This window comes from Kwoniella newhampshirensis, chromosome 4, assembly GCF_039105145.1.
Source record: "Kwoniella newhampshirensis strain CBS 13917 chromosome 4, whole genome shotgun sequence".
Taxonomy (NCBI): domain Eukaryota; kingdom Fungi; phylum Basidiomycota; class Tremellomycetes; order Tremellales; family Cryptococcaceae; genus Kwoniella; species Kwoniella newhampshirensis.
In genome coordinates, this window is record NC_089958.1 from 1704131 (window position 1) to 1720272 (window position 16142).

Sequence of the window (16142 nt, forward strand, 5' to 3'; positions counted from 1 at the left end):
TTCGGTATTGCCCTACAGAAATGGGAGGGGAGCCGCGATTGCAATCGCAAAACGTCTCAAACATCGACAACTTGCACACTGCTCAAGCAGAAACACATCACGCACCATATGACAATCACAATCCGGCTTACTCCAGGGGACAATGATTCGACATATCTCGAGCGGCGATAGACTATACCGTTTCTACGATCGTCAATGCATATTCCGTGCTTCGTACTGTATAAGTTATATGACTACTGTATCTCTTATCCTGAGCCACTTTCTAGACAAGCTTGTACTTTCCTCCTTCCTCGGTGATTCCCACACTTCGCTTCTCGTCCAAGGAGATACGTCCAGCATGGATGATCGCAGTGGTGAGGATACTACGTGGCACAGAAAAGCACTGTATGAGTGTATCGACCTTGACAAGCAAAAGTGCTGACTGATCCATCACTCACGTCGCCTTGATGGTGGGAAGACCTTTACCGTCGTAATCTGATGCTGTGGTCTTACCAGCAGAGACGGATTGAGCGGCGTCTGGTCCGGCGGATATGGTGTCAACAGACATCCGCGGGACCTGAGACGGTGTTCACTCACCAATGAACTTCTCCAAGGAAGAGTAACCGTAACCCCGTTGACCGTCAAAGTAACCGTTCTCGTCGGGACTGTATTTGACGTAGAATGGATTGTACTGCAAAGTGATATGAACGGGATATCAGCACAACTATACGGAAATGTGGATTGGTGTATATCAACTCACGTCAAGCTTGCCAATGTCGTCCTCGACAATGTTGTACCCTCTGTGAGCTTGGTCGACTCGGACCTCACCCTGTGAGAGGCTCTGTCAGCGTTACCTCGTTTGTCACGGAGATAGAGGGCTCACTTTGGATGCCATGTAGTGGAATCTCTGTTCGCTGTGAACACCAGCTTTCAAAGGTGCCGCCCAACTACCGGATTCCTCGACCATCAGCAGGCGATCTTTCCAGATCAGAAAGAAGAATGCTGGATGACTTACGACGCGGTGTACACGGCTGTACCTCTCTGAGTGGGAGTCTGGATGTTCTCCCAGTCGACCAAAAGGGTGATGGTGTCTTCTGTCTTGGGGTCACATCCCATAGAAGTTGCAATACCGGTAGTAGCGGATGCTGTCACCTTTGTAGGTCTGTATCGGCCCTCGACGATCCAGCAGTGGATCTGAGTTTTCACGTCAGTCCCGACAATTAGAGCTCATTGGCGCACGCAGAGCGAGGAGTGGGCAGACTCACGTCGATATGGTGCGAGTTGAGGTAGTATGAAATGTCCGAATCGATACCCGCCCATGATTTGAAGGTCTCGAGTTGGAACTTGGGTTGGGACATGTCTATGGATCCAAGGAGGGAGGTCTTAGCTCGACTCGCTGCCAGAACGGAAGTATGAACATACAAGAACAGTAGAAATTGAAGTCTCCGAGCTTCTGAGCCCGAGCTCGAGCATCGTTGTATGCAGGGCTACGACATGTCAGCTGATTGTTGTTTTGAGCAACGAAAGTTTTTTTAAGCTCACTCGAATCGCTTGTGGCTATGAAAAGTACATGCATCAGCCTGATGTCTTTGCGCAAATGAGGGTCGAGAGAGCTATCCACTCACTGCTCGACGAAACAGACGAGACCCTTCTCCTCAGCCAGCTCGATCAACTTTTGGTGGTCCTCCAACTTTTGAGTAGCGGGCTTGGTGACCATGACGTGATGACCGAGGTTGAGGGCCTCGGAGGCGATTGGGAAGTGGGTGCTGTCGGGAGTGAAAATGATGACGGCTGATCCCTTTGGTAAAGCTCGAAGAGCGGACTTGTCTGTTCGGTCGTATAATGTCAGCAGCGCACAAAACCGCCTCTTTTACAGTTCGAGATGAACAAACATACAAGCTTCGGCATCACGGATGCTGGTCTCTGGGAACCCTCGGAAGGACAGGTCAAGTCCCTTGTAAACGTCCCCGATGTTCTTCTGGAAATGCTCCTTGATCTCGGGGAACTGCAATGACGAGGAAGACATACTCGTTAGCTTTGCTGTCCACAGCCTTGCTGTCCAGGGGGCTGTTGATGCGAGAAAGCTCACTTTGCCACCGTTGGTACCGGCCATGACGATCCTATAGTGTATGCACAGTCAGTCTCTGGAACTGATCATCGATAAAGTACGACCCGGCTCACTCGGAAACCTTGCCTCGTCGTCGAAGATCGAACATGGTGATACCAACGACACCAATCTGCGGGAGGAGAACGCCTGATCAGTGTCTTACGCCTTGGGCGATCTGATCGACACCAGCTGACCTTCTTGTCAGACTTTGATTGGCCAGACGGGGTGATACCGGTGGTGTACTCGCCCTGACCGGAAGGACGTATGATCAGCGGGAAGGACGAGCTGCAGCTCTGCGACACGAGCTCGACTCACAGTGCCCATGAGGCCCACGGCGATAGGAGGGAAGCTCTCGGTGGACATGTTGGTTATGTGTCTTGTGTATGAGCAGTGAAGGTTATGAAGAGTTTAGTAGTGATTCGAGATGAGAGGGTCGGATGTAGAGCAAGACAGAACGATAATGAAAGTGAAGAAGGAGACCTTTTTGTTGTATGGTGTCTGTCTCGTCGTTACGTGTGATGCCGATCCGGCCCGGTGTCAGCCGGTCTCCGGTCTATCCCCTCCTGAACCGGATCTCGTCCCGGGCCCATTCCCTGTCTCCGTACAGGTTATATATTTAGAACATCAATTGGCTGTAGTCCTCGTATGCTCACAGAACAAGGAGTTGGTGTGTATGCATATCATCTCATGCTTGGACACCGCTGTGACAGCCTACTCATCGATCATCGAACGTGCAGTGCAGAAATGACCTCGAAGCACTTGATCTTGCTGGGCACTCATGACAACTACATCCATTCCGCTATCTTCGATGCTGAAGCATGTACCTTGACAAAGGGTAAAACAACCCCCACCAATCCACATCCCAGTTGGTTGACTCGTCATCCGTAAGTCGTAAACATCATATGACAATACGACCCGATCTTACTTTTATATGAATACATTTGTGGTAGCAAACACAAGGATATCATCTATGCGAACGGACATGTGGAAGGAAAGGTCTTTGCGTACAAGTTGATCGACGATCAAGGTGGACTAGCACTGTTGGGACAAGCTTCCACTGGTGGAAGAGGACCGACACATCTCGCAGTCCTTGAAGACGGTTCAGAGATTTTCATGGCACACGTGAGTGTATCGTCCTCTCCTTCGACTGGGCTGCCTGCCACCCATACAGTATCCAAAAAGCTGATTGCTATACGTGATCAGTACAACAGCGGGAACATCTCCGTTCTCCCCCTCAACGAACAAGGTCTATTCACCCTATCCGAGCCAACTCCCGAGCTCATCTACTCGCCACCTTACTCCGCACTCAAACACCATCGTCAAGAAGCGCCTCACGTCCACCAGATCATCGTTCACAGGGACGAGATCATAGCTCCTGATCTCGGGTCGAACAAGGTTTGGAGGTTGAAGAAGGGGTTCGAGTTGTTTGGTGAGGTTTCTGGACTGGAAGATGGGGATGGACCGAGACATGCTGTTGTGCATCCCAATGGTGGGTACATCCAACGGTTCTCTTGTCATTTGACAAAGGTGACCCCTTCCGGGCGCTTCAAGGATGATCGAATCCTCTTGGTCCCACAGATAAATAAGGCTGACGCTGACATTCATACACACTTTCATAGGCACGCACATCTATGTGCTTAACGAAATCTCTTCCCAGCTCACTGTCCATACCCTTCCCCCTGAGGGCGGACCATCGGAACTGATCAAGAGATTCTCCATGCTCCCTGCCTCGGACAACGGATCACCACGAGAGACCGGCGGAGCCGAGATCGTCCTTCTCCCATCCATCCGTCCAGACGGTCCACTGATGCTCATTGCCTCCAATCGAGACTCACCATCTTCCGATACCGACACACTCGCTTTGTTTGCGGTCTCAGGCACTGACGGGGCAGAAGTGGAACGTACGAAAGAAGGATGGTACGCTGGGATCGGAAGACATCTGAGGGGTGTGAGTGGAGATGATCAAGGTGCGAGATATGTGGCCGTGTTGGGGAGGGATCACGGGGGATTGAAGGTGTTTGAAAGGGTTGGAGAGGACGGGTTGCAATTGAAGGAAGTAGCGAAGTTGGAAGACATAGAAAAAGCGGTCGTACCGCTGTGGATATAGGCTTCGAAACTACATGTGATGCCAAGATGTAACGATGATCGTGTCATGTACTTGCCCATGATGTAGAACCCGAGAACCGTCTGGCCCGTGGAGCAACCAGGTGCATCCCACAAGTTACTGAGATGTTGTACGAAAGCAGGTCTGCTCTGAAGACCTGACAACCAAAAAGGAATTCTTTGCCAAAGTGAAATATGCCTTTCGAGACAGACATGTATTGTATCAGCACCGTCAACAACCAAGCAGAGGTACACATCAGAAGAGGAAGAACGGACAGTCCTCGGAAGGATCTGAGGGACACGCGTGAACCTGCGAAGCGGGATGACAATTGGAAATGACAACTTTCAGCGATCAATCACTCTGCTGAGCATGCACGACCGCCGCACAAGGTGATGAAGCGAATCCCAGAAAGAGCCTGATGACCATGCTCTTTCCGGCTGTTGACCAACTCCCCGTTTTCTTTTGTCGGGCACGAGTTTGACCATCGAATGACGCATTCTTAAATGAGATAACTAATCATCGGCCCATCACCGTCGGGCTTTGTCACACATGCCCATCCGTTCCCCTCCGCTCTGCCGTGCATGACAGTGCACTGCGGGTCATCGGCCTCACCTTGGTCCGTGGCCGTCGGGAACAGCCAAGCACAGGAGGAGAGGACGCGGAGGCTGAGACCGAGATGGACCCTTCCTTCCTGACCATGAGCAGTGGTGCCCAAAACATCTCGGAGGTTCCGCGCGATTGGGTCAAGGTTTTATCATTATCGATTGAAGACTCCCCTTTTTGATTTGTGGGTGTATGTATATACAGTGAGCAGAAAGCAAGACTCTTTGTTCCATTCGTTGCCTCTCCTCATGTTCACATCGCTTCGTCAAACGATCTTTCATATACCATCGTACTTCAGCGAAGATGACAAGGATCTTCGTCGCTGGTGCTACAGGCAAACAGGGGGGGGCCATTGTCAGGGTAAGCACAAGAGTATCCCTCACCTCTCACATGTCCAACTTACCGTAGTTGTGTCAACCATGCATGACGCGTTTCATTGTCTTCTTTTGACTCACTGACCGACACCCACACTACTCGCTAGGCAATCGCGGAACACAACGCCAATTCTGCTACCGCCAACCCCGTCCAAATCGTCGGACTGACCCGTGATCCGACCTCGGCGAAAGCTCAAGCCGTGGTCGCCAAAAACCCCAACGTGACTCTAGTCAAAGGCAACTTGAGCAATCCTACAGAGGTCGAAGAGATTTTCCAGGAGGACGGACCCTTCCATGGGGTCTTCTCGATCCAGGAGACGTTCATTCCCGACGAGGTCGAACAGGGTGAGTCCGGTCATGGAGTGATGCCAGCTGTAATGAAACGCCGGTTATGGCTGACCGCCCTGAGGTGATTGTATTGCAGGTAAATTGCTGGGCGACCTCGCTGTCAAATATGGTGTGAATCGATTCGTGTTCACTTCGGGTGATATGAGCGGATTAGCCCACAGCGGCCTTCCTTTGTACGTACAATACAATACAGTAACATCTTACCTCATGGGCGCCTATCGTCATCACACTTTGTCATCTGGCCGGCCAACCTCTCGGTTCTTCTCCCTTCGGTCACTGGTCGTACCGCTAACCCCATTCGCTTTCTTCTACTGTAGCTTTGAGACCAAACGACAGATCGAACTCCATCTCGCCACTCTCCCCACCACTCTTGGATGGACAGTCATCCGTCCCCCCGCATTCTACGAGAACCTCTTCATCTCCATGATGGATTACCCCTGGGCCAAAGGCGTATATTCCATCTTAGACAACGAGACAAAGCTCAAGATGATCTCCTCTTCTGATATCGGTAGGATCGCCGCTACTGTCCTTCTCGAACCTACCGATAAGTACGTGAAGAAAGTATTTAGTATCGCAGGTAGTTCATTGTCGAAAGGAGAGACATTTGACGTTTTGAAGAAGAACGGGATCAAGTTCGAGAAAGATAACGAGGAGAATATCCCTGCTCCTCTGCTTGGCGTCTTCCAGGTATGTGTAGTGCATCTTGGGACGAATGGGATTGTCCAGCCTGACATGTCGTCGTTCTGGCCAACAGTTCATGAACGCTTTCCCTTGGGAAGCGGACGCGGAAGAGACCAAGAAGGAATTTCCTTTTGTCAAGAGCTTGAGCGAGTGGTTGAAGACCGAGTATGCGCCCTCTGCTTAGTCATCGACAGTAGCAGGACTCGTTGTGGACTGCGGGGTGGACGTCAATGAAGTAAAATACAACATGAGGGGATGCAACAGCTTGTCAAAGTCCTGCACAACAATAGACAATCGAATCATCCATCACACAAGGCAGATCATACATAACATACAAATGACGAAGTGCTTCACCGGACGCAGACCCAAACAAATTCCCAATCCTGATCCTCAAGCATACTTGGTGATATCCTCCGCATCCGGTCCAACAGGATCCTCCGACGCAGCGAGATTACACTGTCATATCAGACTAGGTCAGCGCTGATCAGGATCGCAAGGCCGAGATGCAATGATTCTCACCTGGTGGAACATCCTCAGTTGATCGGGAGTGAATGCTCCCATGACGGAATGCAACAGGCCTTGGTTATGGAAGATGACGAGATCTCCCTCTTCCCAATCTTGCGAATAGACCAAGGGCGGCGCGATACCCGGTCTCTGGATCTTGTATAAAGTATCTCGAACGGTTTTGAGATCGGTCACGACTCCTCCTGCTGGATAGAGAGCCGCCGAGGGTTCGGGAGCGATGTGGAGTTTGTAAGCTCCACAAGGGTGGACTTGGAGGTGGAGCGAGCCGGTAACGGGGTTCTTCCAGCACTGCGAGGTGGGAGAAGACGGTGTCAGCAACAAATGGGTGTAGGACGAAGATCGAGAAGGAAATGGTAATTGTATCGCATACGAAGCCATGACAAAAGGCAGATCCTCTCCCACTCACCATCGGCAGTTTCTTGACCTTGCTCTCCTCCCACTCTGGCAGATCCTCAAGATCCATCTCCAACCCTTCAGACTCGATCCCAAGTCCAGTCGACATCGCATGGGCCTTTGACATCCACACGTAAGGGTGAGGGGCCTGTCAGAAAGGGAAGAATCACGGAGGTCAGCAAGGGGAACGTGCGTTGCAGGTAAGGAGTGAGGATCGACTCACGTATTCGACGGTGGTTCGGACCGCCAATGACTTGAGTTCATCCGGAAGCACATCGAACATGTTCTTCCCGCTTACGACTATCACAAGACGTCAGTCCACTCCATCTCAGCCGGTCCGGTCCGGATCAATCGATCGATCGATCCGTCGGCGACACTCACAAGCAGTACCTCCCAGTGAGACCTGAAGCTCGTCGCCCGTTCCATCGTCGTATCGACAAGTCTGGAGTTCACCGGCAGGGACCTTGACAGCGTAGAGAGTCGTTACCTTGGGCGGAGAGAGGTTGTAAAGCGCCGCATCGATGTGCCTAAAGAGAGCGGGGCGGATAGAGTCAGCCTGACACTTGAGGCATGCGATGGCTGAAAAGGAGGGAAGACCGCTCACTCACCACCTGTAGAATCGAGTGACACCCTTCTCTTCATCCTCATCGGAAACGATTTCCTTGTGGAATGTCTTGTGATGGGGGTGTTTGAGTTGGGGCTGGGTAAAAGAGATACGATATCAGCACTTGGACAATATGTCGCCTACTTTCCAGATCGAGAAGCAGAAAACGTTGATCAGAAAAGCAGAAGATGATTCCACTTTCGCCGCCCGCACGACTCACACTATCCAAACCCTCATAAACACCCTGCACCTTGCCATTCCCGATCAACTGGACCTGCGGCTGGTGCGGGATCGTCTTGAGATCCGGATGGAGGATGGACGATTTCGTATTCCCAGTCTTGTTGTTCCCGTGCCCGTAGTTGTTCGCTTGGGGTTCGAAGGCGTGAGTCATCTCGAATTGTTGTTTCGGGGTGAGTTTCAAGTTCTTGAAAAGCAAGATCGAGTGCTGCGTCATGAGTGAAAAGACACTGATCAGCCTTCTCCTTCCTTCGAGAAACCTTGTCGAGCTACCTCAAATACCCAGTAGAGTTGAAAAGACCCACCTTGTAAAGCATGTTAATGATCTCCTCCATCTGTTCGGGGGTTGATCTCGACGGATCGAACCCTTCTACCTGTCTGCCGAAATCCTCAAAGTAGAGAGGGTTGGCATTGGATGCCACAGGGATCGGCTTGTAGGTGAAGTGGGAAGGCTCAGTGACGTTGACCATGATGCGATTTTGCTCGATGAGTGCGGTATACAGTGATGAGAAGAGCACTTTGCGAAGAGCGAGAGCGAAGAGATGGCAGACATCTTGAGCGTTGGATGAGGCGACTTATATATACTGTCACATGTGAGAACCCAGGATGCCGTGGTGAGCGGAGTGATAAGCTACCTATCGACGATGACTGCATGCGACGACGAGCAGTCGGTGAGGAGTAACTTTACTCGAGTGCTGGCCGATAACAACGGATCCCGGTGACAACGGAACACCGAGATCTCGCTTTTTCACTCGAGTTTCACGCCAAAGTACCCAACCGCGCAACTACGTTTATGCGTTGCGCTGGTATGAAGCAAGCACCATGCCGCATCCCGTGCCGACATGCACGGATCGAAAGGACGACGAGTAAATGATACATGAGAGCATCCAAGCCGAGGTAGCATCTGTATCTGACTTGGAACATCACTTCCCCGCACTAAGGCCTCAGCTTGGCTTGCAACTCTTGTGTCACAATCTTCTTGTACTCCTCCACATCTCCCATGAACTTTGTTACCTTTCCATCGGCACACACCCACAGCTGCGACATCAGATTGTCAGCGTACGTTGACTTGTAGATCTTATGTTTGTGCTCACCTGGTTCGAAGTGTTGGTGATGAATCTTTCGTCGTGTGAGATGCTGATCACACCTCCCTTGAACACCTTGATCGCTTCAATGAGCGCGTCGATACCCTCGATATCCAAGTGGTTGGAAGGCTGTAGACAGGGTCAACAAATAATCGTACATACTTGTACAAGAAAATGCCGAACAACTCACCTCGTCCAGTAACAAGATATGTGGCTTCTGCATACTCAAGGTCGCGAATGCAACCCTCGCTTTCTGACCTCCGGACAAGGTGTCGATCTTCTGCATACCTGTCAAACCGGTGATTCCGAATGCACCGAGATGCGATCTGTATTCTTGTTCCGTCTTTCCGGGGAATTTAGCCTGGAGGAAAGCGACGGGACTGACGGTCATATCCAGCTGGTTGACGAAATGTTGTGTGAAGTAACTAATCCGGCATCTGTTATTGTGCGTCGCTCGACCAGACAGAGGCTGAAGATCGCCGGTCAACATCTTGATCATGGTGGATTTACCAGCACCATTGGGACCGATGACAGCAATTCGACTATCCATTTGCACGTCGATGTTGACACCACGCAGGATGATCTTTTCGGGAGTGTATCCGAATGTCGCTTCGTCGAGTTGAAGAAGAGGAGGAGAGATCTTCTCGGGGTCGGGAAACTTGAACGACTCGCTATCGTCTTCTTCAGGAGGCTCAAGCTCTGGAAGCTTTTCGAGAATTTTGATCTTCGATTGCGCCTGGGCAGCTAATCAAGGTGTCAGCTACCAGCCTCGATGAATGTATGAAGCACAACGCACCTCGGTTCGCGTTATACCTCCATCGGTCGATATACGCCTGGAGATGCTGCCTGTACGTCAACTGGGTCTCGTACTCCTTCTTTTGATTCTTTGCTCGTTCGGTCTTGGTAGCGTAGAATTGTGAGAAGTTTCCCTTGGAGTAATCGAGCCGTTGGGAGTGCTGATGGATGATATCGGTAGCAACGGCATCAAGGAAGGCTCGGTCGTGCGAGCTGATTCATGTCAGTCACGTTTTGGTATTGATCGACACAAAACTCACACGACGAGCAAGGTACTAGGCCAGGTTTGCAGATACTCTTCAAGCCATGCAATGGCATTCAAGTCCAACATGTTCGACGGTTCATCGAGCATGAGCAGCTACGTGAATTTGCAACGTGAGCTCTCGATCGAGAAAGGACATGAGGGTCGGGCAGAAACTCACGTCGGGCTTGACGAACAGAGCTCGAGCAAGAGCCAATCTCATTCTCCAACCACCTGAGAAACTCGATGTGACCTTCTTCTGATCCTCTTCGGAGAAACCAAGACCAGCCAATAGCAGACCCGCTCTAGCAGGACCAGTCTCAGCTTCCATGTCCACCAAAGCTTTCTGAACTTCTCCAATCCTGGCTGCCACCTCTTCCATCTCCCTCTCAGCATCTGCTTTCTCTTCCGGCGTGATACCTTCTCTCAATACCGATTTCTCCATTTCTTCCATCTTCTTGTTGAGATCCTTCTCTTCTGTGACGAATTTGTGTCTCCAAACGTCTGCTTGGAGAACCGATTCCAGGGCGGTTGTTGCGTCACCGACAATTTCTTGCTCGACGTATCTGAGGGTGGGACTTATCTGAGCGCGCTATGATGTAGCAAGGGGAAGGGGTTGACTCACAGAACAGAGATGTGTGTAGGGATAGGCACCTCTCGCAGGGCAAGGTGACGAAGGAGTGTAGATTTTCCGATACCGTTTCGACCGATAAGACTAAGATGTTGTCAGCTGGTCTCAGGATCATGTCCTTATTGGATAGCTCACCCGTATCGTCGTCCATGAGCCATGGTAAGAGTTGCGCCGGATCTATAGTGTCCTGATCAGCACATATCACAAATCTGCAAGCTCGCTTGTCCACTCACAGGATCCTGTTGCTCGCGAAGGACACGTCGATATTGGTAAGATGAATATCCTTCGACTTCCCCTTCGCCGCCCCACTCAGATCCAGCGGGTTGACCTGCATATACATCTCCTCGTAGCTCTGCTGTTGTTTCTGCATATCAATGAGTTTGCTCCCCTGATACAGATCCCTCCTCGATCTCTTCTCGATCTTCGCCTTGAGCTTAGCTTCTGCCTTTGCCAGCTTTGTCAGGTCCACTCGGGAAGCTTGGCCCTTTGTATTGGATTCCAGATCGACCTTGCCTGACATGGCGATCGTCGCTGACATGGCTTGCGATCGCATGTGGATCGTCTTGTCGAGTTTAGTGATGGTTGATGTCTTTCGGATCCGTTTCGAGGATTGCGTCTCGAGGTATTCGATCAATCGAGACATGCTACCCTCAAAAACATTAGAGAACAACGAGGATAAGTTCAAACTGATAAGATGACACTCACAAATCGTCCAAAGCTTTGGTGTCACTGCTCGATGGACCGCCACCCAACATACCCCTCGTCATATCCACAATGTCTTCAACCTCCTCGTCCTCATCTTCGACCAGTCCAGCGATGTAAGAGACGACCACCTCATCCGTGCGGGGAAAAGTCCTCCTCTTTTGATGACAACAAGACGATCAGCACTGGTCTTCGCCGCTGTTGTGGGCCTCCATGAATCACTCACGATGTCCGTTGCCAGCTTTGCCATTATGTGATGAAAATGCAAGCGTGCAGCGATATAGCAGCAAGGTGATTATGAAGAGAACAGCTATATATGACAGCAATTGAAATGGGAAAAGCAAAGACGGGAGTTGGGGTGAAGATATCAGGCTCATTATTGGGTGTGGCTCTCCTCGTCAGATATCCAGAGGTATCATCCACCAAATCTACACCACTGTACATGATGCTAGTGCATGCACCTTTCTAACCCACTCGCACGTCATGAGCCACAAGTCACTATCGTTTGCATCGTTGACATCATTGATCGTTTGGTCTAAGACAGGAAGAAGACAGCACAACCCTACAAAGTCCACAGATGGCTAGGCAATGAACAGAATGTTGGTATCAATCGCTAGTCGTTTATTGCGTATCAGCATTCCAATCATCCCATCGCATCGCAGAAGACAGCGAGCAAGACTCACGATGACTCGCCGACAGCTGGGGTTTCTGATCGTACTTGCCCTTAAGTTCGTCTCGAATGGTATTGAGAAGCTGAACAAAGCTTTGCTGTGGGTATTTGGTAAGAGCTGCAATGAAAGCCTGTGGGCACGATAGTTTTGTCAAGTTTTGATCAGCACACATTCCCCGGTGGTGCGGTGCATGGAGCAGACCCATTGAGGGCCAGAAGAGCCGTCACTGACATATGACATCGCCCCAGTAGCTCTGCCCGCTTCTTGGGTGTCCGCGCTCTGTCGACATGCCATCAGCCGATCACTTCGATACCCCTAGATCTTGTCCTACTCACAGTCTGTGAGTCTTTACAGCCCGACCACATGATGACGTCCGCGGGACTCGTCTTGGTCTGCTGAGTCTTCTCCCGTGCGCCCGAGTTCTGGTTCATGATGTTTTTGCCAATACTGCAATGATATGCCCACCATCAGCGCAGTCCAGAAGCATCTTGACGAGGAATAACGAGGCTTACCCCATGATACCCTTCAGCATACCACCTGTGTCACCTCTGATAGATTGAGTGCTGTCAGCAAGAAACCCATTCATATACGGACACCAGGCAAAATATACACTCACCGCAGATAACTCATTCCTGCGCCCAACAGGCCTTGACCAGCCTCAGCGAGGAGATTTGGCTCCTTGATGGTGCCTTCCGTCGAGTAAATGTAAGGTAGATCAAGGCATGAACCCGAGTGGCATCTGAAGCACGACAATGTCAGTCAGCATCAACGCAACATTCAAACGTCACGACGAGAGATGACACGCACGAGTCGAAGATCGCTGTGAGACGGCATCCTGCAGGTAGGGGTCGGACCATGATGTTGTGGCTGTGTTTTCATTAGCAGACTAAAGGTAAACTGAGCAGCGGTGTTCTTTGGACTCACACTGCAAGAAGCAACGTCAGTCAGCATGCGATACTTGTCACCGGGGAACGACTCAACGACTTACGCTCATCATCGACGATGTGTCCAGCCTGCTTGAAGTCCAACGGGTAGATAACCTCATCGTATCCATCATCTTCGTCTCCATCCAGATCTTCGGTCTGACCACCATGTCCCGAGCTAGCATAGAGGTCAGCCTTCTTCGCCATATCCACTCGAGATGGTCGTTGTGACTGCTTCAGACTTGTGGGACAGATATATACATATGTATATGTAGACGACTTACTAGTGGAAGAACAAAGCATCGTTAGGTTGAGCACCCTGCACCAACCAGTTCATCGCCGAGATCATATTCGCCCTCGTTGGGATCTGTCTCGGGTTTCTCGCGTCATCCGTGAGCATGACGATGTCCTCTGCTCGGTAATTGTACCGTTCTGCAAGTGATCATAATGTGGTCAATTTCGCGGCGAAGCTGAAGCGACCAAGACGATCATGGGAAGCAGCACAGACGACGCAGTGATCGAACAGAGCTAAGGAAAGAGATGGATACTCACCGATCAAGAACTTCTGAACGTTGTGCGCATCGTTGATACAACCGGCCAAAGCATTTGAGCTTCCAATGTAATTGATACCGATCTATGAAGTCACCTCGTCAGCTGGGCCTTTCTCCTACAGCTCTAGCTTTTTGTAAAACTCACACAAAGCGCCTTACGACGACCAGTACCTGCGGACAGTCTGTCAGCTCCTGGTCATGTATGGCACACTTGTTTACTCACATTGTGAATACTGGAAATACGGCTGAGCACTCTGACCATTCTGTCCTTGGAACTGAGGTCCATAATGCTGTTGTTGAGTAGGCGGTCGAACTGTACTAATTCAGCTACGCTTCAAGCTCCTCACAGAATGTTTACGGACGGAAGATGACAGAGAGATAGAGAGGATGATCACCCACTCGGAGCACTTCCATACGGCGCATATCCACCAAGTGGTCCACCTGTGGGTGGCATGAATCCCGCCGCTGTCTGATGATAGTTCTGTTCCGGTCTGGCCCCAGTGGGTGCATTGTATCCGCCGTTGTTTCGAGGATCGTACTGACTCGGGATGGGAGGTGGCGGTCCCTGGTTATATTGCTGTGGAGGGGGACCGCCATAGTATCCCTGCGGAGGAGGGGGAGGGGACCCGTAGCTATGCTCATCATCAGGATATCAGCTTGATGCGATATGAGACCACACTTGAACAGTACCTCGACCTGACATGGATGAGGGCAGGAAGGACGGTATGATCACTCACCCCATGGGAGGAGGGGGAGGTTGTCCACCCCATTGAGGTGGAGGAGGTGGTCTACCCCAGCCCTGTTGCTGCGGAGGTGGTGGTGGTGGGAAACCTCCTCCGTATCCACCTTGCTGCTGATGATGTCCACCACCTGGGTATTGATTCCAGGACATCTCGTATGCACCGAAGAGACCAAAAAGCGAGAGAGAATGGCACAGTGATGAAAGGAGAGCGAGGTATGGGGTGGAAGACAGACGATAGAACGAGAGGTCTGAGTTGTGGGTGACTGACGGACAGTAACAACCGGTGATCGGCGACATCAACAGCAGAATTGCCGAGGCAGTGACAGATAGATGTACAGTCAAATACTTTGGATTCATCTCAGATCTGGACCTGGCATCCATCATGTCGATCAGGTCGGTGCAAGCAGCCACAATGCATAGCGAGTCTCTCGGACACTTCACATGGAATGGTAGATACTACAAAATGCGTCTAGCTAATTCACGTCCTTTCTTGTCTCCAAGTTTACTTCTTCTTGGGGTGGAGAGGTGTTCCGATCAGGTTCTTCGCTCCGCGCAGCTTGACACCCAACTTTCTCTCGAGCTTCGACAAAAGCTGTTGATCAGGGACAGCTCGACCAGCCTCGAGATCGGTGATCTGTGAAGACAACATCGAGCATCAGCCTCTAGCGCCCGCGGCCGGTCTGGTCGTATGCAAAGGAATCAAGAGAGAGTATGTACTCACATCAGTGGGCTTGGCGTTGATAGACGTCGCCAACTCCTTCTGAGTCATGCTCTTTCCCTCTGCATTCTTGATGGCCATTCGAGCAGTTGCCACCGCCTTTCCAACCCTGCAAGCGAATTTCGAGAAATACCCACAAGTCAGTAAAGCTCTTATACACCCAGAGTCGCTGATTCGACTCTCACTCTTGTCCGACCTTCTCTGGAGGTTTGGGAGCGTCGTCTCGGTCAAGTTTGGCAATACGTTGGTGATCAGCAGCTGCAAGAACGGGACGAACGAGTGGTGTCAGCGATGCCTCCACCCCGAAAGGAAAGGAAAGATTAGAGACTTACGACCTTTCACTTGACCAGCACCCTTGGACTCGGTGGACACGACAAGGCCTTGTCGTTGAGCAGCTGCAGAGAAAGTACCCCGTAAGCTCGGAATACATTTTGGAAACTCGACTAGATTGACTCACCATTCAATGCAGAACCCTTTGCCACTGTGGGTTTCTGTTGTCGGAACCCGATGATCTGAGGTTTGTCGTCCCAGCCAGACTACATCGTGAAGCGGACCGATTGTACAGAACGTATCAGGGTGATAGAGAAGAAGAGGGTAAGGTCGATACGTCAGCTTGTCATTCCGATGAATCGACGCAGAGAGGCGTCACATCAACACGGAGGGAAGAGGACGAGATACGCACCATGATGATCGTGTGAGAAAAGTGTTGATTGATATACGGATAAAGAAGTGTTCGCTCGGCTTCAGGCTGTGGTGTCGCTCTTTTGATGTGTCGAATGAAGGTGTAAGAGTAGTGTTGAGTCGATTGTGGATGATGGAAGTGAATGGAAAGATGTCAGAGTCAAGATGTTGAATAGAAAGGTGATTGAATGGAGAGATGACGATCGATCACGTGGTTCTCTGGTGGCAGTTTCGCTTGCCACAGCGCCGTCGTTCATTCCAATCATCATTATTACAAGAGCTTCTCGTTATGGTCGAGCGACCAGCAAAGACATCAGGAGCATGAACTCAAGCAATGTGGTTGATCCATATCACCAGCAAGAAAGGAGAAATATCGTGTAAACTGTGGATCAGGCGGACGCGACATGCACGCGCAGCTACCCCCATCAGTCATCATGTCTACGCTGT

The 16142-nt window shown here is 50.8% G+C and overlaps 7 protein-coding genes across 7 annotated transcripts; 2 read left to right on the top strand and 5 right to left on the bottom strand.

The window, feature by feature from the left end:
- Positions 1-262: 262 nt before the first annotated feature.
- IAR55_002583 (uncharacterized protein) lies at positions 263-2449 on the bottom strand (the record flags this gene model as incomplete). Its single annotated transcript, XM_066945696.1, has 15 exons — positions 263-362; positions 438-516; positions 577-670; positions 740-808; positions 863-926; positions 995-1173; positions 1245-1339; positions 1402-1466; positions 1522-1536; positions 1605-1806; positions 1876-1984; positions 2069-2099; positions 2161-2216; positions 2281-2334; positions 2402-2449. 15 exons carry the CDS (start codon positions 2447-2449, stop codon positions 263-265), a joined length of 1260 nt encoding a protein of 419 aa, XP_066804385.1.
- A 381-nt stretch (positions 2450-2830) lies between these two features.
- Positions 2831-4193, top strand: IAR55_002584 (uncharacterized protein; the record flags this gene model as incomplete). Its single annotated transcript, XM_066945697.1, has 4 exons — positions 2831-2970; positions 3037-3208; positions 3290-3575; positions 3706-4193. The coding sequence occupies 4 exons, from the start codon at positions 2831-2833 to the stop codon at positions 4191-4193; spliced, it is 1086 nt and encodes a 361-aa protein (XP_066804386.1).
- Positions 4194-5096: 903 nt separating this feature from the next.
- IAR55_002585 (uncharacterized protein) lies at positions 5097-6380 on the top strand (the record flags this gene model as incomplete). Its single annotated transcript, XM_066945698.1, has 5 exons — positions 5097-5153; positions 5275-5512; positions 5592-5688; positions 5833-6202; positions 6270-6380. The coding sequence occupies 5 exons, from the start codon at positions 5097-5099 to the stop codon at positions 6378-6380; spliced, it is 873 nt and encodes a 290-aa protein (XP_066804387.1).
- A 206-nt stretch (positions 6381-6586) lies between these two features.
- Positions 6587-8425, bottom strand: IAR55_002586 (uncharacterized protein; the record flags this gene model as incomplete). Its single annotated transcript, XM_066945699.1, has 8 exons — positions 6587-6652; positions 6716-7009; positions 7128-7262; positions 7338-7414; positions 7496-7641; positions 7723-7814; positions 7939-8163; positions 8261-8425. 8 exons carry the CDS (start codon positions 8423-8425, stop codon positions 6587-6589), a joined length of 1200 nt encoding a protein of 399 aa, XP_066804388.1.
- A 466-nt stretch (positions 8426-8891) lies between these two features.
- IAR55_002587 (uncharacterized protein) lies at positions 8892-11659 on the bottom strand (the record flags this gene model as incomplete). Its single annotated transcript, XM_066945700.1, has 11 exons — positions 8892-8993; positions 9050-9169; positions 9231-9784; positions 9837-10048; positions 10096-10193; positions 10258-10642; positions 10702-10791; positions 10843-10884; positions 10941-11351; positions 11413-11567; positions 11636-11659. The coding sequence occupies 11 exons, from the start codon at positions 11657-11659 to the stop codon at positions 8892-8894; spliced, it is 2193 nt and encodes a 730-aa protein (XP_066804389.1).
- Positions 11660-11990: 331 nt separating this feature from the next.
- Positions 11991-14446, bottom strand: IAR55_002588 (metacaspase-1; the record flags this gene model as incomplete). Its single annotated transcript, XM_066945701.1, has 14 exons — positions 11991-12022; positions 12093-12210; positions 12312-12359; positions 12416-12527; positions 12593-12628; positions 12697-12819; positions 12888-12947; positions 13065-13181; positions 13288-13435; positions 13556-13637; positions 13700-13725; positions 13778-13867; positions 13954-14186; positions 14292-14446. 14 exons carry the CDS (start codon positions 14444-14446, stop codon positions 11991-11993), a joined length of 1380 nt encoding a protein of 459 aa, XP_066804390.1.
- A 352-nt stretch (positions 14447-14798) lies between these two features.
- IAR55_002589 (multiprotein-bridging factor 1) lies at positions 14799-15699 on the bottom strand (the record flags this gene model as incomplete). Its single annotated transcript, XM_066945702.1, has 6 exons — positions 14799-14930; positions 15018-15123; positions 15200-15272; positions 15347-15409; positions 15472-15550; positions 15697-15699. 6 exons carry the CDS (start codon positions 15697-15699, stop codon positions 14799-14801), a joined length of 456 nt encoding a protein of 151 aa, XP_066804391.1.
- Positions 15700-16142: the final 443 nt, after the last annotated feature.